General features: G+C 42.7%; 1 protein-coding gene across 2 annotated transcripts in view; it reads left to right on the forward strand.

Moving 5' to 3' along the window:
- mrvi1 (murine retrovirus integration site 1 homolog) overlaps positions 1-13,072 on the forward strand; it is a 95,930-nt gene that overhangs the window by 50,725 nt on the left and 32,133 nt on the right. For both annotated transcript variants that reach the window (XM_062028612.1, XM_062028621.1), the window contains exons 20-24: positions 3,247-3,441; positions 11,600-11,706; positions 11,790-11,851; positions 11,939-12,112; positions 12,270-12,316. In XM_062028612.1, the coding sequence (XP_061884596.1) occupies positions 3,247-3,441; positions 11,600-11,706; positions 11,790-11,851; positions 11,939-12,112; positions 12,270-12,316 (585 nt within the window). The remainder of the gene's footprint in view (positions 1-3,246; positions 3,442-11,599; positions 11,707-11,789; positions 11,852-11,938; positions 12,113-12,269; positions 12,317-13,072) is intronic.

Here is a 13,072-nt window from a genome sequence, read left to right on the forward strand (position 1 = left end):
TGTGTAAAGGACCAAAAAAAAATGTCCTGCCCTTTTCTGACTTTGAGCCCCTGCCCCTCTATAATCATGTGCACGTCCCTGAAAGTGGGTCAAATGGGCTCATCTACTATGTCAGTCAGGCTGCATGTTGAGCCCCCTCCTGTACGGTCTACATATGTATGACTGCGTCCCCATTCTTCCGTCTTCAAGTTTGCCTACTACATTATAAATGTGGTGGGCCTGATCATGGGGGTTGATAAAAGAGCCTACAGAGAGGAAATACAGGCGCTGGCAGGGTGGTACACAAATAATAACCTGAGGCTGAACACCACAAAGATCAAGGGGATGGTCATTGATATTAGGAGACAGAGGGGAACATGCTCCACACCTGTAGTAAATGGAGTATGTGTGGAGACTATGACCTCATTTAAAGGCCTACTGAAATTAATTGTTTTTATTTAAACGGGGATAGCGGATCCATTCTATGTGTCATACTTGATAATTTCGTGATATTGCCATATTTTTGCTGAGAGGATTTAGTAGAGAACATCGACGATAAAGTTCGCAACTTTTGGTCGCTGATAAAAAAAGCCTTGCCTGTACCGGAAGTAGCGTGATGTCACAGGTTGAAAGGCTCCTCACATTTGCACATTGTTTACACCAGCAGCGAGAGCGATTCGGACAGAGAAAGCGACGATTACCCCATTAATTTGAGCATGGATGAAAGATTCCTGGATGAGGAACGTGAGAGTGAAGGACTAGAGTGCAGTGCAGGACGTATCTTTTTTCGCTCTGACCGTAACTTAGGTACAAGGGCTCATTGGATTCCACACTTTCTCCTTTTTCTATTGTGGATCACGGATTTGTATTTTAAACCACCTCGGATACTATATCCTCTTGAAAATGAGAGTCGAGAACGCGAAATGGACATTCACAGTGACTTTTATCTCCACGACAATACATCGGCGAAGCACTTTAGCTACGGAGCTAACGTGATAGCATCGGGCTTAACTGCGGATAGAAACAAAAGAAATAAACCCCTGACTGGAAGGATAGACAGAAAATCAACAATACTATTAAACCATGGACATGTAACTACACGGTTAATGCTTTCCAGCCTGGCGAAGCTTAACAATGCTGTTGCTAACGACGCCATTGAAGCTAACTTAGCTACGGGACCTCACAGAGCTATGCTAAAAACATTAGCTATCCACCTACGCCAGCCAGCCCTCATCTGCTCATCAACACCCGTGTTCACCTGCGTTCCAGCGATCGACGGAGCGACGAAGGACTTCACCCGATCATCGATGCAGTCGGCGGCTAGCGTCGGTATAGCGCTTCTGCTATCCAAGTCAAAGTCCTCCTGGTTGTGTTGCTGCAGCCAGCCGCTAATACACCGATCCCACCTACAGCTTTCTTCTTTGCTGTCTCCATTGTTCATTAAACAAATTGCAAAAGATTCACCAACACAGATGTCCAGAATACTGTGGAATTTTGCGATGAAAACAGAGCTTTTTGTATTGAATACAATGGTGTCCGAATACTTCCGTTTCAACCATTGACGTCACGCGCATACGTCATCATACATAGACGTTTTCAAACAGAAGTTTCGCGGGAAATTTAAAATTGCACTTTATAAGTTAACCCGGCTGTATTGGCATGTGTTGCGATGTTAAGATTTCATCATTGATATATAAACTATCAAACTGCGTAGTCGGTAGTAGTGGGTTTCAGTAGGCCTTTAAGTTCCTGGGAACATATATCTCGGAGATCCTCACATGGACTGTCAACACTTCAGCAATGGTCAAAAAGGCACGGCAGAGAGTTTACTTCCTACGTATGCTGCAGAGGAACCAACTTGAGAAGAAATTGCAGGAATCTTTTTATCGGGCCACCATGGAGCCAGTGTTGATGTACTGTGTAACTGCGTGGTTTGCTGCCTGCTCTGCTGCAGACAGGAAGGTCCTGCAGAGGGTGACCAGGACTGCGGAGAAGATTATTGGCCTCCCTCTGCTCGATCTCGCTGCCAAGAAAATTCTTGCAGACAGTTCTCACCCTGGTTAGCACTTGTTCAACCTGCTGCCATTAGGGAAGTGATTTCATTCACACAAAAGCACGACAAAGAGAGTTAAAAACTGTTTTTCCCCGTGCACCATTAAGATATTAAATCTGTCCCAACAGCTTACCCTGCTGTTGCACTGCTGTTTGTACTGTTATTTATGTATTTATTTTTTTAACATGCTATTTATTGTTTATATTTGTATTTCAACTGCACCAAACAGGGTAGCGACCTGTATTTTCGACATGCTCTTATGTTTTCATGCTGTCACGCTTTCACTATTCAATGGTCTTACACAACTGTCGACCAGCCTGGACACGCCTCATGTTGCAGTGCACAGGTAATACGCCACGGTTCAGAGTTGAGTGCAGTGTTTTCCGCACACTATCTTACACATGTTTTAAGTCATGTTATATGCAAGCTCAAAATGATCCATACTGTGCCCAGTTATTCCCTACTGTGATTTTAATATGAATAGTGACAAAGAATGAACACAGTGTTTTTGGGTGTTTTTCTGCTCATCTCTATGGCAAAATTAAACTGCAGTACTTAAACAGTCCCTGAATTTAACCGAAATTGATGATCAAGCAACACTGTAGATAGGTTACACTTCCCACTCTAACCGTCTGATTCCCACACAGGATGTACTTGCTATATTTTGTATATCTAAAGGCCTCTGTGTTTATTTTACACTGTCCCCGTGGAGCTCATTGCTGCATTCAGCCTGTAAGAGCCACTTAATTTACACCAACCCAAACTCCACAAGAATAAAATTACTCTTTTAGTGCGTCATTTTCCAAGTAAAATCAAAATTCCAAGAAGTCTCCCTTGGGTACTGAATAAGCAAATGTAAATCCATGTATCCTTTTTAATGCTAAATGGTCCCAAAGGTCAAGATTTGCACATCACTGACTCTTTGAAGAATAAAATATTCAATTTAGCGGCATTTAGCATAACTCTGATGAAGAGTAGGCAATATTAGTTCAGCCTCACTTAATAACAGCTCTTTTCTATCTTGTCAATTAGCAACAGCTTGTTGCACATGTTGCCAATAGTGATATTTTAGGATTTGTTTATAAAGTGGTAGTATTTCCCCCTCTTTAGCATTACTGGTTTTGTACTAATATTTAACTCTAATTTCTGTGTTTTGCAAACCATAAAAACACTATCAGTTGTGAAACCTGTGCAAAATCTTTGTGTTTTTGCAGGTCCAAAATAAGGTGCAACAGAGAGAAAGAACACTTTTTCACCAAAACGGCAAAGACGACTGCACTGCTGAGGGTGCATTTGTTTTCCCCCTCACCCGCTCCCGCCCCTGCCTGCTCCCTACCATGCCCACACTGCCTGAGGAAGAGGAAGACTCCCCAGAGGAGTTGGACAGTTCTTCAAGCTCTCCCAGTACAGTGAGTACACGACACTGTGTTCCTCTCTGAAGTGCACGTACTGTATTAGGCCAAAGCATGTGAGTCTATAAAGGGTGCAGTTGAGTAATCTAGTTGGCCACGGTTGTAGGAAGCTCTCAGTGTTACCATCAAGGCTTCTCTTCCCAAAAAAGGTGTGCTTTTTCTCCTTTTCACTGCATTGAGGAATGCCTTGCAAGGAAGCTTTTACAGTATTTCCTCCCAAGGCTTTTTGCCAGCATAACTCAAAAGATTTATACAGAAAAACGTGTAGAATAGGTTACATTCCAAAGGGCCAATTAAACTTTGATGTAGATCTAAATAATGGATTCAAGATGTATCATTGGTAAGTGAAAATCACAGAAGATATAGAAATGTACCAATATTTACATACCTGCATTTGTAAGGGGTGCAACTATTTTGATTACAGAAGTACTGAGAAGCTATGATACAGTATATAATATCACAATGACACCCACAACAACTGCATTCTTAAATACAATTAAATACAAATCACATAACTATTACAAGTTATTTTCTAGGCAAGTACTATAGAAAAATATATTTTCAGGTCTTTCAAAAATAACTACTTAACGACTTGTGATTAATCACAAAACATATTGCATTAAAAATGTATAGACACAGATTAATCACACAATTTATTTTGACCGTGGCTGGTTACCTGAAAGGTGGCGCAGGCTGTTATATGTCTGTGAAGGATTTGAATATTTTTAATGCTAACTGCATATATTGCTAGCATACACATACTGTATACCTAATGAAAATAATATATCAATCTTTCCAATATAATTCTGCATACCAACATATGATTAGTATAGTATATCATTATGTATTACTATAAATGGTTAGTTTTAAGGTACCTCACATATACAAGGTCACACAATAGAGCCCTGAAACGAGGGTGTACGGTATTTGTGAGCGGCAATAATCATCCAGATAAGCCAGTGGAGGAGAAGTTACCATGGAAACTGGAATCAAATTGGACAAAAACAACCCAACCCCCCTTTAGAGAAGTATATCAGGTTTCGGGGAGAAAGAAAGGACAGACATTTTGTAAGGAGCCGGAGGAAGCATGATGTCTCCCTTTACATGTGGCCACAAGGGAATTGTATTTCTTTGCTCCAAACAATCAAAATGTAAAATAAATACAAGACGGTGAATCTGAAAACCGCCAACGACTAGGTGAGCTTTATTAGAGATTAAACAAATAACGCGTTGGAGAAAAAAATATTCTCCCTTCAACGTTCAGTAAACAGGCCAATGCATACCCTGACTGACCCTAAAACTGTTACCAAATCGAAATTAAAAAGTGAGAATAATCTGATCGAGAATGACAATTGTCAGCTGTTAACAATTGCATATATATATATATATATATATATATATATATATATATATATATATATATATATATATATATATATATATATATATATATATATATATGTACTGTACATATATATATCCCCTGAAGAGCAGGGAAACCTGCGAAACAGGCTTGTAGGGATGATATAGCCCCCGTGATTTTTCCTGACCTAACCTATGTGTAAATATATATATATTGTAAATACAGTATGTGTGTAAATATATATATATATATATATATATATATATATATATATATATATATATATATATATATATATATATATATATATATATATATATATATATATATATATATATATATATATATATATATATATATATATATATATATATGTGTATATATATATATATATATATATATATATATATATATATATACATATGTCCATCCATCCATCCATCCATCTTCTTCCGCTTATCCGAGGTCGGGTCACGGGGGCAGCAGCTTAAGCAGGGAAGCCCAGACTTCCCTCTCCCCAGCCACTTCGTCCAGCTCCTCCCGGGGGATCCCGAGGCGTTCCCAGGCCAGCCGGGAGACATAGTCTTCCCAACGTGTCCTTGGTCTTCCCCGTGGCCTCCTACCGGTCTGACGTGCCCTAAACACCTCCCTAGGGAGGCGTTCGGGTGGCATCCTGACCAGATGCCCGAACCACCTCATCTGGCTCCTCTCGATGTGGAGGAGCAGCGGCTTTACTTTGAGCTCCCCCCGGATGGCAGAGCTTCTCACCCTATCTCTAAGGGAGAGCCCCGCCACCCGGCGGAGGAAACTCATTTCGGCCGCTTGTACGCGTGATCTTGTCCTTTCGGTCATAACCCAAAGCTCATGACCATAGGTGAGGATGGGAACGTAGATCGACCGGTAAATTGAGAGCTTTGCCTTCCGGCTCAGCTCCTTCTTCACCACAACAGATCGATGCAGCGTCCGCATTACTGAAGACGCCGCACCGATCCGCCTGTCGATCTCACGATCCACTCTTCCCTCACTCGTGAACAAGACTCCGACGTACTTGAACTCCTTCACTTGGGGCAGGGTCTCTTCCGCAACCCGGAGATGGCACTCCACCCTTTTCCGGGCGAGAACCATGGATTCGGACTTGGAGGTGCTGATTCTCATCCCAGTCGCTTCACACTCAGCTGCGAACCGATCCAGCGAGAGCTGAAGATCCTGGCCAGATGAACCCATCAGGACCACATCATCTGCAAAAAGCAGAGACCTAATCCTGCAGCCACCAAACCAGATCCCCTCAACGCCTTGACTGCGCCTAGAAATTCTGTCCATAAAAGTTATGAACAGAATCGGTGACAAAGGGCAGCCTTGGCAGAGTCCAACCCTCACTGGAAACGTGTCCGACTTACTGCCGGCAATGCGGACCAAACTCTGGCACTGATCATACAGGGAGCGGACCGCCACAATCAGACAGTCCGATACCCCATACTCTCTGAGCACTCCCCACAGGACTTCCCGAGGGACACGGTCGAATGCCTTCTCCAAGTTCACAAAACACATGTAGACTGGTTGGGCAAACTCCCATGCACCCTCAAGGACCCTGCCGAGAGTATAGAGCTGGTCCACAGTTCCACAACCAGGGCGAAAACCACACTGTTCCTCCTGAATCCGAGGTTCGACTATCCGGCGTAGCCTCCTCTCCAGCACACCTGAATAGACCTTACCGGGAAGGCTGAGGAGTGTGATCCCACGATAGTTAGAACACACCCTCCGGTTCCCCTTCTTAAAGAGAGGAACCACCACCCCGGTCTGCCAATCCAGAGGTACCGCCCCCGATGTCCACGCGATGCTGCAGAGTCTTGTCAACCAAGACAGCCCCACAGCATCCAGAGCCTTAAGGAACTCCGGGTGGTTCTCATCCACCCCCGGGGCCTTGCCACCGAGGAGCTTTTTAACTACCTCAGCAACCTCAGCCCCAGAAATAGGAGAGCCCACCACAGATTCCCCAGGCACTGCTTCCTCATAGGAAGACGTGTTGGTGGGATTGAGGAGGTCTTCGAAGTATTCCCTCCACCGATCCACAACATCCGCAGTCGAGGTCAGCAGAACACCATCCTCACCGTACACGGTGTTGATAGTGCACTGCTTCCCCTTCCTGAGGCGGCAGATGGTGGTCCAGAATCGCTTCGAAGCCGCCCGGAAGTCGTTTTCCATGGCTTCCCCGAACTCCTCCCATGTCCGAGTTTTTGCCTCCGCGACCGCCGAAGCCGCACACCGCTTGGCCTGTCGGTACCTGTCCGCTGCCCTAGGAGTCCTATGAGCCAAAAGAACCCGATACGACTCCTTCTTCAGCTTGACGGCATCCCTCACCGCCGGTGTCCACCAACGGGTTCTAGGATTACCGCCACGACAGGCACCAACTACCTTGCGGCCACAGCTCCAATCAGCCGCCTCGACAATAGAGGTGCGGAACATGGTCCATTCGGACTCAATGTCCAGCACCTCCCTCGTGACATGTTCAAAGTTCTTCCGGAGGTGGGAATTGAAACTCTCTCTGACAGGAGACTCTGCCAGACGTTCCCAGCAAACCCTCACTATGCGTTTGGGCCTGCCAGGTCTGTCCGGCATCCTCCCCCACCATCGCAGCCAACTCACCACCAGGTGGTGATCGGTAGAAAGCTCCGCCCCTCTCTTCACCCGAGTGTCCAAAACATGAGGCCGCAAATCCGACGACACAACTACAAAGTCGATCATGGAACTGCGGCCTAGGGTGTCCTGGTGCCAAGTGCACATATGGACACCCTTATGTTTGAACATGGTGTTCGTTACGGACAATCTGTGACGGGCACAAAAGTCCAATAACAAAACACCGCTCGGGTTGAGATCCGGGCAGCCATTCTTCCCAATCACGCCTCTCCAGGTTTCACTGTCGCTGCCAACATGAGCGTTGAAGTCCCCCAGTAGAATGAGGGAATCACCCGGGGGAGCACTCTCAAGTACTCCCTCGAGTGAATCCAAAAAGGGTGGGTACTCTGAGCTGCGGTTTGGCGCGTAAGCGCAAACCACAGTCAGGACCTGTTCCCCCACCCGAAGGCGGAGGGAAGCTACCCTCTCGTCCACCGGGTTGAACTCCAACATGCAGGCTCTGAGCCGGGGCGCAACAAGAATTGCCACCCCAGCCCGTCGCCTCTCACTGCCGGCAACGCCAGAGTAGAAGAGAGTCCAGCCCCTCTCGAGAGAACTGGTTCCAGAGCCCTTGCTGTGCGTCGAAGTGAGTCCGACTATGTCTAGTCGGAACTTCTCCAGCTCGCGCACTAGCTCAGGCTCCTTCCCCCCCAGCGAGGTGACGTTCCACGTCCCAAGAGCTAGCTTCTGTAGCCGAGGATCGGACCGCCAAGTGCCCTGCCTTCGGCTGCCGCTGGTAGGGTCTCCCAAGACAAACTGGTATATAAGAGGGACGGCGTGGCGAAGTTGGTAGAGTGGCTGTGCCAGCAATCGGAGTGTTGCTGGTTACTGATGGCTGCTGGTTAGCGCCTTGCATGGCAGCTCCCGCCATCAGTGTGTGAATGTGTGTGTGAATGTGTGAATGTGGAAATACTGTCAAAGCGCTTTGAGTACCTTGAAGGTAGAAAAGCGCTATACAAGTATAACCCATTTATCATTTATCATTTATAGATAGATAGATAGATAGATAGATAGATAGATAGATAGATAGATAGATAGATAGATAGATAGATAGATAGATAGATAGATAGATAGATAGATAGATAGATAGATAGATAGATAGATAGATAGATATCAGTTATTGAAATTATCAATTTGGCCACACACACGATTTCAGAACCCCCAAGACATTTGAAAGTTGTCATGAGCTTGAAGGCAGCTTTAGCGGCATGATACCAAGATGCGATAGGCAGAGGGTGAGTAAAATAATATTCTTTAATGTAAACAAAGGGAAATGCACTCACAAGGGAGTGGGAGAACACGTAACGGGGAGCATGAAGCAAAACAATAGGCATTCGGCAGAGTAGCGCAATAGGCAATGATCCGACGCTGACTGAAATAGGAGAATGATTGGCAACCGGGTACAGGTCTGTCCCGGTTGCCAATCAATGACAGGTGTGGGAGCGGAAAAGGGAAGTGAAACTACAAAATTGGAGCACTGGAAAGGAACCTAAACACCACAAAAACGAAAAAAAACAACACAAGTCCAAAACAGTCACAAGAGTGTGACAAAAGTATCTCCAGTAATTATAACGAATACATGCAACCTTGCTTTTAGCATTGAGATAGCTCCAAGGCTAGCACCTGTCGCAGCTCCAAGGCTAGTTCCTGTCGCAGCTCCACGGCTAGTTCCTGTCGCAGCTCCACGGCTAGTTCCTGTCGCAGCTCCACGGCTAGCTCTTGTCGCAGCTCAACGCCAAGCTCCACGCCAAGCTCCATGCCAAGCTCCACGCCAAGCTCCACGCCAAGCTCCACGTCAAGTGCCAGTAGCTGCTCCACGCCAAGTGCCAGTAGCTGCTCCACGCCAAGTGCCATTCAAAAAAACTGTAAATCCTGTCTGATTCCAATCAATGATCAATAATATATACTGTGTATATATATATATATATATATATATATATATATATGTATATATATATATATATATATATATATATATATATATATATATATATATATATATATATATATATATATATATATATATATATATATATATATATATATATATATATATACATATATATATACATTCGAAAAAACTGTGAATCCTGTCTGATTCCAATCAATATATATATATATATATATATATATATATATATATATATATATATATATATATATATATATATATATATATATATATATATATATATATATATATATATATAAGTGACGTGCGGTGAGGTTCATGTCTGGTGAGGCACTGACTTCATCACAGTCAGATTTACAAACATATGAACCCTAAAGAGTATCTTATTCACCATGTGATTGGCAGCAGTTAACGGATTATGTTTAAAAGCTCATACCAGCATTCTTTACACATACAAACTGTAGCACACAAAAAAGCACATTTAATTAAAAAAAACATTATTATGGTCTTACCTTTCTTGCTGTACATCCACACAGCCAGCCAGCCTTTGCGTGTGTACCACGCCGTTTGAAAAGAACGGGTCTCACCTGCCATCATGGAAAGAAAAAAAATGTAAAAAGTTGCCTCCAGTGACCGCACGTCACTGATAGAAACATAAAATAGTATAAATAGTATTTGTATATATATATATATATATATATATATATATATATATATATATATATATATATATATATATATATATATATATATATATATATATATATATATATATATATATATATATATATATATATATATATATATCAGTGACGTGCAGTCAGTAGAGGCAGGGAAGGCGGGGCCTCACCTGCCATCATGGAAAGAAAAAAAATGTAAAAAGAAAAAAAATGTATTAAATTGTTATATGTATTCAGTGATTATACTATACAGTTATTTTCCATTTAACTTCACCAGTTTTAGATTATTTTTATTCAAAATCGCTGAATTTTCACATTTTCCGTTCAAATACTGAGAAGAGACGGTCACTGCGTTGTGCCTCAACATGGATTGCGGACTCGGCTAACTGCTGGCCTGCTGTGTAGTGAGACCGTATTGCTATATGAACTATATTATACATTTCCATAGTTTAGTTAGCTGAGGTATATAATGTACAGTGTATTTTGTCAACAATTGTATGTGTGTAACGTATTTCTTGTGCTGAGCGATCATAAAACTGCTGCGAAGACGCACTGTGTGAGGCTCGCAGTAATCTCGCCTCCTTGTGCCGGTTAATGCACCCCCGCCGCAGAATGCACCCCGGGCCCCGACGGGAGCGCCACACCAACCAAAGCCCACACCCAAACCCTCCACGTGCAAGACCGAATCCACCCAAAAAAAGTCACTTAACAAGAAGCCAAAAAGTGCAAAAACAACAATGCTCGCGCCGGAGGAGCCGTGAACGACTGCAGGGACACAACATTAGGTACACCTGCAGACTGCAGCACGGATTTCATATTTCATTCATTCACAACTCCTCCAACACGAACACCACTGTTCCCGCACTTATAAGTAAAGGTAAGACCATAATAACGTTTTTTTTATTAAATGTGCTTTTTTGTGTGCTACAGTTTGTATGTGTAAAGTTAAAGTTAAGTTAAAGTACCAATGATTGTCACACACACACACTAGGTGTGGTGAAATTTGTCCTCTGCATTTGACCCATCCCCTTGCTCACCCCCTGGGATGTGAGGGGAGCAGTGGGCAGCAGCGGCGCCACGCCCGTGAATCATTTTTGGTGATTTACCCCCAATTCCAACCCTTGATGCTGAGTGCCAAGCAGGGAAGAATGCTGGTATGAGCTTTTAAACATAACCCGTTAACTGCTGCCAATCAAATTGTGAATAAGATACTCTTTAGGGTTCATATGTTTGTAAATCTGACTGTGATGAAGTCAGTGTCTCACCAGTCATGAACCTCACCGCATGTCACTGGTTTCTATTATTAATTTTTTTGCCTACCCCTGTTCTAGATACATTTAATCAACATATCTACCATGTGATCTGCACTTATTAGCTACTTTCACAAACATATGTTGACACAAGGCTTGACTGAGACCACACAATCCAAAATATACTGTTATATTATTGTAAAATCTCCAGGGTTATACTCTCAAATCTTATATATGTTACATGAATGTTCCTTTGTGTTGGTGCTTTTCTACACAGTGTCCAGCTGGTGAGAGTGGAGCTGTAGAAATGACTGGCCCCACAATCATCTACCCACAGCAGGCTTCCATTGTCCAACAAGATGGACGTCCTCTACAGCAGGCTAGGTGAGAGCCATCTTTAATTTACAAAATATGTCTAACTACAACAGCATCTATGAGTCTGGATTGTTGTTGTTTTTTTGTTGTAGGCCACACAGTCCCAGATCTCGTCTGGCCAGAAACTCCACGGGAGGACCAATCACCACAGTTGGTAGGTAGTGTGCTGTAATACACAAAAACAACTTTTTTTCAGAAAAAAAGTAGTGAAAATGGTAACTGCTTGTACGGCCTTTCTTAGACAGTACAGGTCATGTGATCGATCTGGTGAAGGATAAGCTGCCGGAGATGCAGCTCTCTGAGGAGGATCGCCAGAAGAATCTGCAGCTTCTGGAACAAGCCAAAAAGGTCAGCGACCGCTTCCTCATGCGCCGAGGCCGCCGTTCTACCAGCAGCCTTTCCGACTCTCCCACAGGTAATTATAAAAGGTACAGGCGAGTAAAGGGTACCATAATTATACGACAACAAAACCACAATAAAACAATTAAGAATTTATTAATCTTTCATGTACATGTTGAAGGTGAGTATCTACTTTTATGACTGATTGCTGTTGTTTGCTTCTCTTGTTCCAGTTTTGGGATTCCCTGATGTGAACTGCAGCTCACAGTCTGTTAGTCAGGTAAACTTTAAAGTTTAAAACAAATTGTGGTGTTTATCTAAAATAACTCTCTCCAATTAAACCCAGTTGACTTCCACTAGCTCACAAGTATGGAGGGTGTTTAATTGGAAAAACCTGGTTGGTTTTGTCAAAGTAAAATATTATTACAGTTTTTTTACAGTCCCTAGGACACATTTCCCAATACTTAGGTCACTTTTTCAAAACTCTTCACACAGTGAGCACAACAGCAGTATAAATGGGCTAAACTGAGGATCAATTATCATTGCGTTGGCACAAAATGCATTCGATGACTACATCTTTCAAATTACATTAATTATTTTCTCACTTCGACACAACAACCGCCAAAATTCTGTGTACTTACAGGCCAATTTGCACATGCTTACATACTGTTTTCAAAACTGTTCAACTTAAGTTCAGGACAATAACAATACAAACTTGAATAAGACAGGAATTTGCTACAATTCCACAGTAATATTTTTATGAAATATATTTTAAATTGTAAAATTAGATGCTATAAAAACAATTGGACAATTCCACCAACCACAGCTGATTCTCATTGTAGATGAACATCTACACAGGTGTTACTCTTTCAATTTATGTAATTACAAAAGGAGACAACTGCTGAGTAGTGGATGGTGTGTATACAAATTCTTGTATGTTGGAATTTCTCAGTGCAAAAAAAATAAAAAAATAATAAAAGACATCAAATATATTGAAGCATTGTGCATCATGTCTGTTTCATTCCAGTAACATGTA

Source organism: Entelurus aequoreus, linkage group LG02 (genome assembly GCF_033978785.1).
Source record: "Entelurus aequoreus isolate RoL-2023_Sb linkage group LG02, RoL_Eaeq_v1.1, whole genome shotgun sequence".
NCBI classification, from domain to species: Eukaryota; Metazoa; Chordata; class Actinopteri; order Syngnathiformes; family Syngnathidae; genus Entelurus; species Entelurus aequoreus.